Below are 18,432 nucleotides of genomic sequence, written 5' to 3'. Positions count from 1 at the left end.
TGAGGTGAAGACAGAATCCAATCAAAACACAATATTAATAAAAGATTTCCTATAATTAAAAGAAAATATCTAAAATAATCCCAAAATGTTTCACCTATTTATTTATTTATAATGGAGAAATCTGTGAATATTTAAAAATTAAGTTAAAACTATTTACCAAAACATTATTCAATCTTGGATAAAATTGATATATTTCAAAGGAAAATGATTATTTTCATAAATAATTACTTTGTAAATCTATGAGCTCCTTCATGGAGCTCAAAAGGCAAAATCTGAACAGAGTGTATAATCAAACCATTAAATTCCTGACTATAAAAATACATTATAATTCCCTTTGTCCCCAAATATTAAAAAATCTTTTAAAATTAAAAATCAGAAACTCTTAAATAATCAATAACTAATATGAGCAATTATTTCTTGTTCCAGTAACATTGGAAGGTGAATACCAAGCAGATCAGCTTTTTATGTTCTTGTTCATCTTTCTGAACTCTTACGACTTTCTGTTTTATTCATTACCTTCCCAAAGTTAAGTAATTTTAATTATGAAGTCTTTTATTATTAATACATTTTCCTATACCTGACTGCTAATTTGCTTTTCTTGGGATTTTTTAAATCATAAAATGACATAATTTTGCATTAATAGTCAAGTTTATTTCTCTTAAATTCTTAAAGAAAACCTAAAAATCACAACTGTTAATATATTTTTGCATTCTTTTAGACATTAAAGACTTTCAAATATTTTTGCAACTGATTCTTTGCTTCAACAGGCAACTTAATTACATTCTACTTCCTTTTTGCATGTCTGTGTGTATCTACACACACACACACACACACACACACGTATATATTCTATTAATAATGTATACATTCTATTCTATTAGTTTTTCCTTTTTAAGTAGACCACAGTGCACTGCTTATTTTAATGAAGAAAGATGTAAATTTTTCTTACCTGCCCTTTAAACTGCTTTGGGAAAATGCAAAGTCAGCTGAACTAAATTTAGCAATTACCTTTTAGCTGACAGAGTCTTCTGATGTGGGAATCATTCTCAGGCTTGCTGGGCTCCTGCCAAGTTGTGTCATTCACAGTTTTTCCCTCTAAAGCAAAGCAGAAGATTGGTTAGAAGAATTCACGGTAACATCTGTGTAAGAAATTTGATATCAAAACAAGTTCAGCACACGGTTGTAACTTGGTAAGTAATATGTTAAGAAACCATTGTGGGGCTTCCCTGGTGGCGCAGTGGTTGAGAGTCCGCCTGCCGATGCAGGGGACACGGGGTCGTGCCCCGGTCCGGGAAGATCCCACATGCCGCGAAGCGGCTGGGCCCGTGAGCCATGGCCGCTGAGCCTGCGCGTCCCGAGCCTGTGCTCCGCAGCGGGAAAAAAAGAAAGCATTGTGGTCCATTCTGGGAAGTTCTGGTCCCTGATGGACACTCCCAGATGTTCTGTGGGCTCCCATTTATTTCCATAAACTACATAAGCACTCAAGCATAGATGGTAGAAGGTTGCTACTGAAATACCTCTTGATAGCTTTTGATTACATTATTCTTTGGAGTATTTTTCTTGAATTAATAACCATTTATTTTTTATACATCAATTAAAGTAGCTCCACCCTCCACATTCTTCATTGTGTTTTTTTTTTTTTTTTTTTTGGCGGTACGCGGGCCTCTCACTGTTGTGGCCTCTCCCGTTGTGGAGCACAGGCTCCGGACGCACAGTCTCAGCAGCCATGGCTCACGGGCCCAGCCGCTCCGCGGCATGTGGGATCTTCCCGGACCGGAGCACGAACCCGCGTCCCCTGCATTGGCAGGCGGACTCTCAACCGCTGCGCCACCAGGGAAGCCCTTTTCACTGTTTTTAACAAAATGATTAAGTAAGCGTGTAGAGAGAACATTGAGTTGTTTCAAGAAACGCTTAAGATCCTTGACTGGGAGAACCATGATTTTCCCAGACTTGTCCTTCTAATACGTGGAGCAGGGTCTAGACATGTTGTAAAGAAGTGAACTGCACCAGAATAAAGAACTGGAATCCCTTCTAATCTGTTTACTGAAGACTAATCATCCCACATGCTGTATCACACCATCGATAAAGCAAATTTTAAATAATGCGACAAAAGCATCACACAAACTCAGCATGCTGTGCTGTTTTTAAAGTCAGTATTTGCTCTCATGTTTGACTACAGACAAGGCAGGTGATCATCAAGAATTATATTAGCATGGACACATCTAGAGTCCTATGTGCACAAACTGAATATGCTATGAGAAGGGCATATATAAATGGAAAATAAAAGAGTGACTACTTCCTTTTATTTCAGATCATGCACTATTCAAATCAGGGCTAGTATTCAAAATATTGAGCAACTACTGCCCACAGGGCCTTGACTAATGAGATGGGACTCAGCCCCTGTAGATGTTGCCACTGGAAGAATATCAGACCCAATTAAAATGCAGATGCCCTTGGTAGATGCATCCACGGGTGATCATCACTTTGGCCTGAGTGTGCTTTTCATACCCTATCCAGGAACCTGGTTTTGAAAAGAGGAAAAAGGGGATTTGAGCATCCGACTTCTAGGTGCTGCTGGGAAAAAAGAGTACCCACAAGTTTGATGAACTGCATAAAAAATGAATTATTAACTGAATAATCCAGTTGTTTTGTCACTACAAATGTTTTATAATTAGTATAAAACATTCTATTTTTCTATATTCTGTCAAGGAAAGAGAGATATCTTCCATTACCTTTCTAAAAATAATTAGATATTTACTTTAAAATTAAAATACAAATCAAGCCAATTGCCCCTATTATTACTATGGGTACTGTAACCACAGAAACTGAAGAAAAGCTCTGGTGCTTGAAATGCTGAGGAAAGTCTTTCATAATTCAACCATTTTTTATTTCTTTTTTATTCATTCCTAGATTCCTAGATATGAAAAGATATCTAAGAGATCATCTTGACCATGGACCTTCCAAGCTAAAGTTGGGAAATTGGAAGATAGTCAGCCTATAAGCCAAAGAGAATTATTTTTTTAATATAAAAGGAAATTATTCTGAATAAATCAATGGTTTATTTGTCTTAGCCATTTAAAATTAGAATGGAACCACATTTCTTTTTTTTAAATTTCTTCTATAAAATTCAAAGACAAATCAATTTGACTTTCATCCATTACTTTCTGTTGCTTTATGGCATTAGCAGCAGAAAATCACTCTTAGAGAAAGAGAACATATCATTTGCATGAGTAATCTTATGAATTACTAACCAAATACTTTGCTTTCAGACATAGATCTCCGGATTGACCTAGAAAAAAAAAAGAAACCAATATTTAAGTCTAGATTTAATAATTTATATTTTAAGTGAACAGAAATTAGATCACTTAGACATGTGTGCAATGTCCTGGAGAGCAGGAATAAATTCTAAGTTCTACATATGGGCCTGAATCTTCCTGACTCTGGATGGCAAAGTACAGTTAATACATATTGCCTGGAAATTTCCGTGCAATATGAAGAAACTAACTTTCATAAATCTCACCACCCCTACCCCTGCAAAAAAAAAAGAAGGATAGGCCATTTTTACATGAATGCATCTCAAGATAATCAAATAGTTCATATGGGAAAGTTCTTTTTCAAATAATTCTATTCAATAAATACAGAAAGAACATTGCAACTTGAATATAACTATTGTACAATCCCTAATGAAACAATAAATCGGGGCAATAATTACCAGTTGCTGTTAAAGTTTTTAACTGAAAGGCCGATGGGCAACTTAGTGCTGGATGGATCAGTCTGATACCATCTGAACCCACTAAGCAAATTCACAGTTGTAAAAATAGAGACAACCAGATATATGAGCTTCCAATGTAATGCAACAGGAAATATACAGTCACTGATGACCTACTTTTAAAATATATATAGATAGATAATCAAACTTGAATCTTATCAAGCCTGGAGATCTAACTAAAAATTTACAGGAAACAGAAGAGAGAACATATGTTTAAAACACACACAAACACACACATATACACGCACACACACACACACACAAGGATGCAATCAGTAAAATTAAAAAATATGGAAAATTCCTCAGAACGAATAATCCAGTTTCTTCAGCAAATAAATGGGGAGAAAACCCTATAAATTAAGAAACATGAACAAAATGCATCACTTGGATCTTCTTTGGATCGTGATTCAAGTAAACTAGCTACTGTTAAAAAAGCTCTTGAGGCTATCAGAGACATTTTAATACTGACTATATACTTGGTGATATTAGGTTATTTTTCTTATTTTGTTCTAGTACGGCTGTGGTGTTGTGGTTATGTTTAAAAAAAACAATTCTTGTTTCTTAATGATATACTGGAACATGAAATTGTCTGATATGCTTTAAACAAAACCCAGTGAGGGGGGTGGGAGTGGGGAGTCAGATGGGTAGAGATGAAATAAGATTGACTATAAATTGATACTTGATTATGTTAATCAATTTACACATTGGGTGAACACACACACATAGTGTACATGTAAATAATTTTGTTAGAGCTGGAGTGTTTTCCATTATTCACCTTTTTTTTAAGCTCAGGGTTGTAAGCAAAAACTTACATATATAATGTTTCTTTTTTTCTTAACCATTTTATTTTGGTTTGTTTTAATTTTTTAACGCAAAATGCTCATTCAGGACAACTCTTGGGAAGTAACAGGTGTTCCCAGTAAAGCTACTTATAATATTATAAAGTGAAGTAGGTGCATAATGACAGGAGAGGTTATTCCCTTCAGGGGAGTGATGGACAAAAGAATTGAGGAACTCAGGAAAGTCTTCAACTTTAACTGGTTGGAATCCGAGGAGCGTGTTAATTGATTTGGCTTATGTTTGAAGATTCCTAATTCCTAATCCTTAATTAATCCTAATAATTAAGGATTCCTAATTCCTTCTGCCCCTCCATGTTTAGGTATCATCTAATCTGTAGAAGCATCAATCGTCAGCCAATGGCTGTAATTTTGTTTAAGTATTTGATTTGGGATGAGTGAGTTCCTTATCCATGGATAGAATAAACAGCTACATAGGTGGGGCGATCTTTAAGACTGAGAAGAACCCTGCTAAGAAAAACACTCTTTACTCCCATTCATGCTTCAAATGCCACTGAGGTAGTTTAAGTAGGTAACTATGACTAAAATGCAACTACCCTTGCCTGGCACGTGCTCTAAACTGTTAATCATGAAATTATCTACTTACTATGGCTGCATTTTATATCCTTACTGGGAGAAAGCTTTGAGCAGGAAAGGAAGGAAAGACTATGAAAGCACAAAATGTTTTGTGGGAGGAAGTAGTTGGGGGAGGAGGAGAGGCAAGAGCTGTCAAAAAAGACTACATCCAGAAAGAACTTCACATGTGAACAATTTTGTCTCAGACCATTCCAGAGTGCAAGGAAGCCGTTCTTCTGTATCATCAGCAACCAATCTGGAAATTTCCCCATAAACCAACTTCCTGCTGCCATGTATTTCCTGCTTATTAGTTAAAAATCCCATTACCTCATGCAACATGTGTGTGTCACGTCCTCTGGCAGCTTGATGTGCTGAATATAAAGCCAAGCCTGACCTAAATAACCCAAATCTCTTTGCAAACACATTTTTATTTGGATTAGGAGAACTCCAGAAGATTAATAGTTCACCGATAGAAACATGTTTTCGAGTAGGCTTCCACTTTAATCTGAGCCTAGTTTAGACACATGTTTCTTCTTCTGAAAATTTAATTTTCACATCCCTGTCTACAGGAATGTCACAACACAAGTTTCCTAAGCATAAGCATAAACATAAATGTTAGCAGGGTAAAGCATACCTAGATTTGTACATGACGATTTTTTAAAAAGCACTGTGACAGGAAACCCACTAAAATAGTCCATTCAACATTGTAGAACTAAGAGAACATAAAGTTTTCAAAGTAAATTTGACTTACTTTCTTTCTGGTTTTGCTTTCTCAAAATGAGAAGCTTCCTGTAAAATAAAATAAAAAGTAAAATAAAATAATACTACCCCAAGAAATCAGAGAATTCAAGTATAGTTTATCTTTGAGTATAATCCAAATGCAGTTCATTTTGCCTTTTCCTAGTAAAATGACTGTATTTTAGTAATTTATTTAGTAGAATCTTGCTTCTAGTTTTTACTTTTTTCTCTCTTTGTCTTTGTAACTTTGATAAATGTTTACCTTATTGTAAGTCCGTGACAGTTAGTGAGCAAGTCTTTTAAACAAAAACCTGTAATTAAATCCTTGTAGCCTCAAGTTTATATCCCCCTTCAACCCACCAAGACCAGGGGGAGAGACACATACCAGAGTATGTTAATTACATTACCTTCCTTTAAGAAAGATGGAAAGTAGCCTATTACAATACCCTAAGTGTGTTGAAATACACCTGTGATTCATCTGACCTTTTTCTTCAGAGCTGCTGATGCTATGTAAAATCCCTTATACTCTGGCAGAAGAAGTATGTTGCCACATCTTTCACCATCCTCGAAAGAGCTTAAACTGCTTCCAGGCGCCTTTAAGAACTCTTCAGATTCTCTTTCTCATTCATCCACTCCTTCATTCAAAAACCATTTATGTTTTTGATGTTCAGTGTTTTTTGAACATCTACTATATGATAGGCAACAGACCATGTTCTGAAGAGTTTTGTTTGGCGAGGTAGGAATTTGTGTAGTAAAGGACATTGAGACCAATATTCCACGTAGTGAGAAAGGCAAAGGCTGGAAGGAGTGGTGAACAAAAATCAGAAAAAGGAAAGTTGTTTTTTTTTTTAATTAAAGTATGGTTGACTTACAATATTACATTAGTTTCAAGTATACAGCATAGTGATTCAGTATTCTTTTTGCAGATGTTACTCAAAGCTGGTTTTATTATTCCAATAGTTGACAGTATTAGTCTGAGCACTGTAAAATTCAGGAGAAACTTTCCCCTACATAGTAACTGAGGGGGACCTTTCTCAAACCCTTATTGTGTTTTTATCAAGATTTAACTTCAAAGACAATTTGAATTACCTATTTCACATTGTTGGGTAGAACTGAAAACCCATGTACTGAAATAATCAGTCCCCAACTTGAGAAACAAGTTTTGCCAAGTTAAGATGCCTGTGATCACACAGAGGACAACGTCTTATAGAAGAGATGTGGGGGTGAAGGTAAAAATGTGGGAGTCACGAACCAAGCCCTGAGGTGAGTTGGGATATCAACAGACTTTGAGGACTTAATGGTTAGATTGATCACTCCTTCGATTCTCTGTGCTTTGTCATCAGGGGTCCTAAAAATAATCAATCTCTAACCATGGTCTTTTTATGAAATTTTTTCAGTCTGGTCTAGAAGTCTCCAAACCTCAGTCCGGAAGCTAACTGTATCCTTTTCACCACAATCAGAGGACACACAAGCTTTGTGAGGGTCATCAGGAAAGGGGATGGCCACCCATCTTTGTAGTAGCATTTTCCTGTCATACATATTTGGAATGTAGCTAGGAAGGAGCAAACTCCATGTTCCCATAATCTATGCAGTTTGGGCCAGTTATGTCTCAATAATCAGAATCCATTGTCATGAGTCTCATTAATTTGTTATGTGAGTTTAGATAAATTTCTTTGGATTGTGAATCTTGCACTCTTCAAAATAATTCTACCTCTTTTGAGTATAAAGAGGAAAGGTGTCTGGTCCAGAGTTAAGCAGTACAGAAGATGGATTTGAAATAAGAAAGATAGGAAACATTAGATATCTTTTGTATTTGTTATCATTTGAATCATAGTACTTTTTGAATCCACTTATTATATCAATAATTCATTGTGTTTTGCTACCAAAGAGATTTAATTCCAGATGACACAAAACTTGTGTGCAATTGAGCCCCAAGTGTTTGAATTGGGGCAGAGGGCATATTATTCAAGCACAGCCTCTTGCTTCAGCTGGGTGAAGCCTTAGCTAAGTTAATAAAATCAGATGTTGGACCAAAACTGGTTAAATATGTGTAGTTACTGATTGTAGTGAAAGGGACACAATTAGCTTCTGAGCTGAGGTTTAGAGACATCTGGACCAAGACTTGAAAGAATTTCATAAGACCATAGATGGAGACTGGTTATTTTTAGAACATACGTTGTCACAACATTCTCTAGGGACTATCTACTTTGTTCTATTTTACTGGAATCCGGGTCATCCAACATTTGCTTGTAATGAATCAGCTTAGGTTTGGGGATCTTTTATTAAAGAGTTTTCTTGTAATGAATACTTTGAAAAAGATTTTGAGCTAAAACTTCTTTCGAATCCTTATTAAGATGAGAGAGTTAATGTAGTTCTCCTTAGGTAACCTTCTTCCTACAAGAGGGTAGGGAGAGTCAAGCACCCTAAATTCAGTCTCAGGTGTGATTATATGAAGGAAAGGGATTACTCAAATAGGGCAACATCTACTTATAAGAATAAGACTTCTGTTCCCTGGGTGTTGCTTAATTGTAGATGACTACTGAACTGGTTAAGCAATTTTTAGTACTTCTTGTACCAAGCAGTCTGCTTACATAAGCAGACTGTCATGTACTTTGGAGTTCAGACCCTAGGTTCTTTATTTCTGGAGGGGCAAGTCAAGAATGACTATACATAGCTTTATTTTTAGAACTATATCTGTGTGTGTGTGTGTGTGTGTGTGTGTGCGGTACACGCGTGATACTCTGAACTACAAAAGGAAAATACCATTTCAGAGAGTCAGTGAAATCATTCTGTCTAGTCCATTAATTTGACACTTGCCATAAATACCAGCTAAAACTTGCTCCTGTTAGCCTTCATTATCCCCTAAGTCAAGCACTAATCATTAGTCTTACCTTTCATTCACTAGGGAGCTTGTGGCTTAATTTAATTGTTATCCTTGGCAATTTTTAGGAAAATAAAAAAATATGAAATGTAGACAAATTATTATAAATGGGCCAGTAGAAACTAAAGAATATGTCCAACCTATGTTATTTTTCAAGTAGATGAGAGTAGGCTCTAGGAGCAAAGCATTTTCACATAACTATGAAACTAGGTCAAATTAAGGAAAATTTAAAAACAATTAGAAATGAAGAGAGAGAAGGTGTCATTTAAAAGAATAGAGAAATTTTGGATACCAACTGCCATATTCCTATTCTTATGCAGTGGTTACAGTTGACTGTCCTTTGGGATTGAGTCTAATATGTGCCTGTTTCTTGTGTTATTCGTTTTTAAATCTTACTTTCAAATCACAAAGTCAAAAGGAAAAATGAAGTGAAGAATATGTCAGGAGTTGTTGTTGACCAGCTAATGGAAATGTGAAAGGTATTTCTGCACAGAGAATAATGACTGACAGTAAATGATGGTGTAAATTCCATGGTGAATTTTTAAGACTGAAGAGCTGATGAGATCTGACCTTTGATTTGCAAATGAATAAATTGAGGTCCCAGATGGTAAATTGACATGTCTAGGGTCATACATACAGTGCTTTACCTTGGTTAAATGTTACTCATATTTTTCATTCTAATGTATTCTTTAGAATCATATAATTCATTCATTCATAGATTTATAGTTCATTCAACAAACATTTATTGAGCATCTGTTATGTACCAAACACTCTTTTAGAGTCAAAAAAGAATTACAAGTGGCTCTTCTCTCAAATATCCACCATCAATGACCGCTGCTCTCAGGATCCTGTTGGATTCCATGATTTTCCTAATTTTGAAGATTAAATGAGCTAGCCTTTATAAAATCCTTACATGATTCCAAACACACTGAAGATACTTACAGATGTTATTTCTCATTAGATTAATTATTCATTAATGATTACATGGAATTCTGATAATAAGGTAAGAATTGAACATAAATACAAACACACACACATAAACATACATACATATAACTTCTTATTCAAATAAGCTAACCCAGTTTCTATTTTATTCAACTCATTCTCTTGCAAGAATAAAGATAATTCACTTGCATAACTAAAATTATTTTAACTAATATCAAAATACTGTGATTCCAAGAATGCCACATCCAAACTGAATGAGCTTATGTCTGGACATTTCTTAACCTCTTAGGCTTCAATAAAGTTCCCACAGATGTTCAAAAAAAGAAAGGGAAATTCACAGAATTTCCCTTTAAAAAAATTCGAATAGACATCTGGAAAGAGGATGCTTATGATGCTTCAAATTTAATAAAGTGGGCTAATTTTGCAGTGCACTGAAAAGCCACCAGAGAGATGAAAAAACGTATACCCAGCTTTCAGCTCGGTTCTCAAAACAAGGAGGAAGTTTGTGTGCTGGATAACAAACCATCACCCATGTGAGGGAGTCCTGCCACCTATGAGGTCCTCCATCCTGCCTCTACACCTGATTACAAACATGTGGAGAAAAATCACATGAAGAAGTCTCCTAAATTATCAAATAGATCACACCACAAAGAGAAATGTTAGTCAATATAGCTAGTTTGAGCCCAGGTGGTTAAAGCAAGTTACTAAGAATGACAAGACTTTTATAGTTTTTCTAATTTCTTGATTTAACACATTTGCGAAGTAATAATGGCAGAACACTTATGGATTATCAAGCACACTTCCAAATGCTTTACATGGAGTAATTCATTTAATCCTCCCAACAATCCCGTGAGGTTTATACAGTTATGTGTCTTCAATTTACACATGAATAAACTGAGGCACAGAGCAGTCAAATTCTTGCCTGAGGTCACATAACTAGTAAGTGGTAAAACTGGGATTTTATGCCTGATGCCTTAATGAGTACACAATGCTACTTCAATACTTGACTACACAGATACAAAATCTACCTGTCATCTAGATCAGAGATCCCACAAACGAACTGTTGGCCAGAAGACAGAGTGGCTAGAGAAATGTAATACTATATGCCACTACTAAACAAAAAGCTCAGAAAGCACACTTTTATCAAAGTACTAATACAAATAATTCAGTATTTTTTGCACATAATTCTTTTTTTTAATTGAAATATAGTTGATTTACAATGTATTTTAGGTGTACAGCACAGTGATTCAGTTATATTTAGTTATGTATATAACTAAAGAATATATATGTAAGAATCTTTTTTAGATTCTTTTCCTTTATAGGTCATTACAAAATATTGAGTATAGTTCCCTGTGCTATACAGCATGTCTTTCTTGGTTAACAGCAGTGAGAGGCCCGCGTACCGCAAAAAAAAAAAGGGGGCACTTCAGGAATCTTTGAATTTAGATGAGAGACTGCACATTGGAGGCCCCCCAGTATATTACTGTAATAAAATTATGGTTCTCAGGGAAAACAGATTTTATCCCCCTATGAGAATACAACAAAGAAGAAGAAGCAGAAGCAACCTCAGCTCATTGTGATGGGAAAAGTAGACTTTCTTGCCAGCCCACCAGCTCCTGTCAAAGAGTAATAACCCTATACGCTAATGAATTCTGATTTCCCCAAGAGAAGCAGGTGGTGTATGGCGTCCCAACAAGGCTCATCATCTCAGGGCAGACCTTATAGCTTGCAGTGCCTGGAGAATGCACGGGTACTGTATCTAATCCATGAGGGACAGAGCTGGTAAACTGCATAGAACTTTGTCATTCGTCTAGTGGTGTGCCAAGTGAGCTTTCTATCAATCCTGAACTAACAAACTTCTCTCACAGTGTTATAAATATCCAGGATGGCAAAATAGGATACTTAGAGGATGGTTATTTGCATTATAAAAGGTTCTTCCTTTTCAAAAAGATTCTTTTCCAGACTTCCATTTTTTTCATGGAAAGGCATTTTATTTTAAATAAAGCAGTGTGTACATGTCAATCCCAAATTCCCAGTCTACCCCTCCCTCCCACCCTTCCCCCCTGGTAACCATAATTTCATTCTTTAAGTCTGTGAGTCTGTTTCTATTTTGTAAATAAGTTCATTTTTATCATTTTTTAGAACTTTCTTAAGTAGGCTTAAATGTGTTCTGACTTATGAAATTATATTTACACAAGGTTTTAGAAAGGGGAAATACAACTAATGTTTAGATTTCATGTTACCTGCCACTTATATCATTATTTTATTTAATCCTCATAGCCACAAATGGAACAAAAGCAAACCAAACAAACTTGCAAGAAGTGTGATAGGAAATAAGATGGGTAAAAATATCAACTTCCATCCTTACAGTGGAAAAGCACCGAACTGGCACTCCAGAACCTGGCTTGATTTCCCAGGTCTGCTACTAAACTGGGCCAGTTCCAAGAACCCTCTCAGAACTGTCTCTACATCAATAGTATGAAGGTTAGTGAACAGGAACTTGAAAATCTCTTCCAGTAAAAACAATCCATGTTTCCTTATCTACAATATTTCAATCCAAAGTCAGTAGGGATGACAAAAGGTTTTAAGAGAAAATTAAAATGGGAATGGGCTTTTTTGCTTTACAGCTTTTTCTTTAAAACATGAATAAAGAGATAACCATGGCTTTCCTTAGATTCAATTAGTAATTATATCATGAACTTAGGAAATAAAAAAGAGAATAGGGCATAATTAACCTCAATCTATTGATTTTATTTTATTTTAACATAAGTTTCTATTTAAGGGAGGAAACTAATTAAAACCAACAGAAAGTGTTCACATATGAATTGGTGGCAGAAGAATAGCTGTATGTGATTGTAGATATAATGGGTAAAAAATAAAAATGAAAGAAAAGTGCAGTGTTTTTAATGAAGGTGATCTATGTTTTATATGTCAACTTGTTATGAGTCATTTCACAATCTAGAAATCAAGAAAAGGATTACATGCACTGTTTTGACACTGACTCCTCTTGTTTATAGTTTGATGAAGACCTAGCTTATGGGATGCCATTGTTAGTCTCATTTTCTTCCTTTAGTGTCTATGTGATTCATAGCTATGTCAATCCTGACGTTAATATGGAGACAGAACAAAAGAACTCCCGATTTTACTAGTTTGGAGGCAAGTAAGAAATGCAGCTGAGTGTTTAGAATACCAACCTGGGAGTCACCTACCATGACTTCATTACTTACACATAAGATAAGTATCTTATCTTACACATAAGATAAGTATTCTTAGAATACTTATCTTATTCTAAGATATGTCACATTTCAGTGTCCATTTATCCGCTTATAAGACACTTGGCTCTAAGTGATTTTTAAGGCCTTTTCTGGAAGATGTTAGGACAATGTTCAGGGATAATGTCTTACCTTCCTTTCACCATTTTTTTTTTTTTTTTTTTTTTTTTTTGCGGTACGCGGGCCTCTCACTGTTGTGGCCTCTCCCGTTGCGGAGCACAGGCTCTGGACGCGCAGGCTCAGCGGCCATGGTTCACGGGCCCAGCTGCTCCGCGGCATGTGGGATCTTCCCGGACCGGGGCACGAACCCGTGTCCCCTGCATCGGCAGGCGGACTCTCAACAACTGCGCCACCAGGGAAGCCCTCCTTTCACCATTTTAAGCTGTAGTTCTTCCTTTACAAACCCAGCTTAAATCTCACCTTCTCCACTGAACTTGCACCGTTAAACCACAAACCACTATCATGTTCTTAGTCATAATACATTATTGATCATTTACTTTGTGCCTGCCACTGTGCTAATAATGTTAATTGCACTGTCACTTTTTATTCTCAAATAATGAATGAGAGTAACAAGCAGTTTCCTCATTTTATAGGAGAAGAAACTGGGCTTAAAGAATTTAAGGAACTTGTCCAAGATCATGTAGCTAGTAAATTTCAAAGCTGGCATTTTTATAAAGTTTATTTGATCCTCAAATGTTGTGCTCCTGACTATTACATTATTTTTTTTTTGAAATTCCTTCTGAGAAATATTGTAGAAGTTGGGCTTGATACTTATAATACAGCATTTAATTACATAGTGTCTTATTTTATTCTCTAGATATTTTTGATATACATATTTCTACTGTAGTTGACAACTGTCATTCACTAAACCTAAAATCAATGTGTAGAAGAAGGAGGAAGAAGAAGAAGAAGGGAGAAAGAGAAGGAGAAGTGAAGGATGGAAGGAGAGCAGGAAGGAAAGAAGCAAAGAGAGAGAGAAAAAAAGAGAAAGAAAGAAAGAGAGAGGGAGGGAGGGAGAGAGAGAGAAAGGACTCCCATTGTTACTAGGATGAGATATGTGGCTTAGGTCTTATCCATCACACGGGCAAACTTAAGACACTGATTCAAAACTGACTAAATGGGAGAAAAGATAAGGTGTGGGCATCCATTTTTAATGTAGCAAATCTCAGCAGAGATAGTGTGGTTCTGGAGCCTACTGCTATGATAGTAGCTTCTTGACTTGGACACTTCCTGATGGTGGCAGAAGCAACAGCTCTTGGGGGTGGCAAGTTTTGTAGTGTGCTTCTCAGTAATTTCTGCAAGCTCCGCTAGAGTATCTATCTTCAGCCTCCCAACAATTCTGAGATTTCTTTAAGCTGTAATCCATTTCTTTCTGCTTAAATTAGCTAACATGGATTTGGTTATCTTCAAATTAATCCTGATCAATAACTTATCAGGTTAATTTTAGGTCCTGTATTAGTTATCTATTGCTATTCAATAATTACTCCAAAATGGAATGCGTTAAAACAATATACATGGATTATCTCACAGGTTCTGTGTGTCAAGAATATGGGTATGACTTAAATGGGTCCTCTGATTCAGGCTTGCAGTCAAGTTATTGGCCCAAAGGTATGAGGTTTCATCTAAAGGCTTAGCTGGGAAGAGTATCCTCTTCCAAGCTCACTCAGTGATTGTTGGCAGCATTCAGTTTTCTGAAGTCTGTTGAAATGAAGGCCACTGTTCCTTGCTGGTTGTAGGCTGAACGCTGCTCACCTGGGCCTCTTCTAGATGGGATCTTGCTTCACCATAACGTGCAAGCAAGAAAGCAATGGAGACAGTCCTCTTGCAAGACAGAAGTTATAGTCTTTTATAACTTAATCATGGAAGTGACTTCCTATCACCTTTGCCAAATTCTATTGGAATCAAGTCTCACACAAAGAAAGGTGAGTATTACATAAAGACGTAAATACCAGAGGCAGATGTGATGGTGAATTTTATGTGCCACCTTGGCTTGGCCACACAACTCAGGTATTTGGTCAAACACCAAGTGAAATTATCATTTAAGTCAGTAGACTTTGAGTAAAGCAGATTACTTTGTATAATGTGGCTGGACCTCATCTCCATAGTTGAAGGTCTTAAGACAAAAAAACTGTAGCCCCCCAAGGAAGAGGGATTCTGCCTCTAGACTACCTTTTGACTCTTATTACAACATCAGCCCTTCCCTGAGTCTCTAGCCTGCTGGCCTGCCCTCCAAATTTCAGACCTGCCAGCCTCCATATTGGAGCCAATGAGCCAATTCCTTAAAATAAATTTCTCTTTCTATATATCCTCATCCTATCAGTTCCATTTCTCTACAGAGCCCTGATTTATACAAGAGGGTTCATTAGAGGCCATCTTAAAAGTCTGCCTTCCACAGTTCCAAAAGGAGAATAATAGTGTTTTAGGTTAGAAAACACTCCCCCTTCCAAAAAAATTTAAAGTGTACACATGGAACCACTTTAGAGCAGCAAGGGACCTTGGAGACCATCTAGTCTAACCTTATTATCTTATAGAGGTGGAAACAGAGAACCAGATAGTGTAATGACTTATTCAGCGCTATTTAGGAACAAAGCCAGGGCAAGACCTCAGTTTTCTCTCTTAAGGTGCTTACCATTGCCCCATAAATTCTCCTAAGTTGAGAGCCGAGAATTGCACTAGTCGCCTGAAGACTGATTATAGTGAAGGAAAATCTTCGTGGGCAGATAAACTACTGATCAGCTGGGTTGTTCTTCCCTTCAGTCGCTCTTCCGATAGCGGGTAATGGTTTTGTGCCGGTGCTGCCTCATCCTCCAACCCAGATTCCTTAATGATCAGTGGTGTTCACAGCCAAGATGGCAGGCTGGGTCCTAGATCCTGCCAGTGGCTACGGAAAAGAGCAAAACTAACTGGCCAAGAAGGGATTAAACCCTTGACCTTGGCCTCATTAGTGCTGAGCTCTAACCAACTGTTAGACATGTATTGTATCATTCATTAGTGCTGAGCTCTAACCAACTGTTAGACATGTATTGTATCATTTGTCTTTAAAACTATGTCTTTAAAACATATTCATAAAAATATGAATATTACGCTCTTATTAACATCTGGTAGCTGGGAACAATTTAATTGATTTCTCCAGTGCTTTTTATCAGTGCAGAATGTTGATGAATGTGAGTACATTAAAAAATTAAACTTGCATTTTTAAATATTTAAGTTAAAATGGACCCCCCCCAAAAAAAAACCAGCACCTGAATTATAAATTAGGCTAACAAGAGCCACCGTGATAGATTTGCTTGTTTTCTGTTATTTATACATGGAAGGAAATCTAGGAATGAATGTCAAACATTGCACTCAAACTGGGTGTTCATGATTTGGGGCAATTTGTGGAGATTAAAATCTTGGGTTTTCTAATGCACATAACAATAAATCCTGTTGCTTCTTCTTGTCCAGCCTGGTAAAAATCAATGCTTTTAGGTAAGGAGTGCTGATTACAAATTATTTTGAACAGTTATTTTAAAACGACATCCAAGCTCAAATGAGAGTTTGACTTAAAGTCATTTAATCAAGGATATCAAATTAAAGGAAGGAAAATGAACATTAACATGCATTTTGCCAGGTGCTTAACGTTTGTTTTAACATTTGATCCTCACTACAAACCAAGAGACAGACATTTTTATCCATGTTCTACTCCTCAGAAATCTTAGGGTTAGAGAAGTTCAAAAACATTCTCAAGGATACACAGTTCTCAGCTACCTGGGGAGCCGGAATAAAACTCAAGTTTATTAACTTCATTGCCCATCTCAAGTTCTCTCTGTATGTCCTATATATACATATATATTTATATATACACACATACATATATATATATATATATCAGATTGTATTTAATGTGCATATAAAAAGGTTGGATTCTTTATCTTCCTATCTTCCCCTCCTCTTCACTTCTCATCTCCCCAAAACATGTTCTCACACTCAGCCTCTCCTACTCTCTCTAAGTCTTGCATAGACGTACATGCATAGCACACACACACACACATGCTTGGGACAGAAAGGCCAAAGAACATTAGTATTTGGGAAGCCAGAGCTGCAGTCTTGACTCCATCCCTCATTTCAGACAAGTCATTAATCTCAGCCTCCTCATTGGTTAATACACTTGTTCCCTCTGGTCTTGTCTCTTCCTAAAAGTATATAACTGTTTATCTTCAAGTATTTTTATACTTTATATTTCTTTTATAAGTATACTTATATATATATACTTATATATACTTTTATAAGTAAAGTAGGGGATTTATATTTTCTGATTACTCTGATGCCTCAACATCACCAGCAAATTCAAGCCTCTAATTCTATGCTGTCCAACATTGTAGCCATTTCTGGTGGTATGTGGCTATTGAGCAATTGATATTTGGTTGGTCCGATCGAAGAACTAAATTTTAATTTAATTTAATCTTAATTTCGAAATTGAAGCTGGGTCAAAAAATACACAATTTTTATTGTTTCATTAGGAGCAGGATTCACTTTAACCATTGAAACTTTAGCATCTGAATTGAGATATATAAGATACACACCATGGGCTTCCCTGGTGGCGCAGTGGTTGAGAGTCCGCCTGCCGATGCAGGGGACACGGGTTCGTGCCCCGGTCCGGGAAGATCCCACATGCCGCGGAGTGGCTGGGCCCGTGAGCCATGGCCGCTGAGGCTGCGCGTCCGGAGCCTGTGCTCCGCAACGGGAGAGGCCACAACAGTGAGAGGCTCGCATATGGCAAAAAAAAAAAAAAATATATATATATATATAATTAACTTTTTATAATAATTACATGTTGAAAGAATAATCTTTTAGATATACTTGCTTAAATACATTATTAAATAAATGTCCACCTGTTTCTCTTTTTAAAAATGTCACTCCCTGCGTCAGCAAACTTTTTCCCTGAAAAGTCAGATAGAAATATTTTAGGCTCTGTGGGCCATATACAGTTTCTATGGCATGGTCTTCTCTATTTTTGTTTTAAAAAAAATTGCTTTAATGTAAAAGCTGTTCTTAGCTCATGGGCAGTACACACACAGGCCGCCTGGGGCAGGAGTTCTAGTCGCAGCTCTACAGTGACATATTTGCCCTTCTAACCCCGGTGCTCAGTAGCAAGAAGGAATGCTCTTCTCTGAAACTGAACTAAGCTGAATCCATACCTAGGATTGTTCTCCTCATTTTACGAAGAGGACACTGAGGTCTAGAGAATTTAAGCAACTTTCCCAAGTCAAATAGCTGGTAAGTGCAGAGCTAGAATGAGAATTCATATCTGCCCAGCTCCAGGGCTCACGTATGACACTGCATCATACATTCTGCATTATTAAGACTTTCCTTAGTTTGATTAATGAACCTTCACTGATCCATTCATTCAGTAGTCATTGAATGAATATTTGTGCA

General features: G+C 36.6%; 1 protein-coding gene across 1 annotated transcript in view; it reads right to left on the bottom strand.

The window, feature by feature from the left end:
* The window catches only part of SAMSN1 (SAM domain, SH3 domain and nuclear localization signals 1), a 132,032-nt gene that overhangs the window by 105,915 nt on the left and 7,685 nt on the right, over positions 1-18,432 (bottom strand). The window contains exons 3-5 of the mRNA XM_060297897.2: positions 5,933-5,970; positions 3,252-3,289; positions 1,009-1,095 (exon numbers count right to left, since the gene is read on the bottom strand). Coding sequence (XP_060153880.1) covers positions 1,009-1,095; positions 3,252-3,289; positions 5,933-5,970 — 163 coding nt within the window. The remainder of the gene's footprint in view (positions 1-1,008; positions 1,096-3,251; positions 3,290-5,932; positions 5,971-18,432) is intronic.

This window comes from Globicephala melas, chromosome 4 (assembly GCF_963455315.2).
Source record: "Globicephala melas chromosome 4, mGloMel1.2, whole genome shotgun sequence".
NCBI lineage: Eukaryota > Metazoa > Chordata > Mammalia > Artiodactyla > Delphinidae > Globicephala > Globicephala melas.
This window is presented reverse-complemented; position numbering and strand designations above follow the sequence as displayed.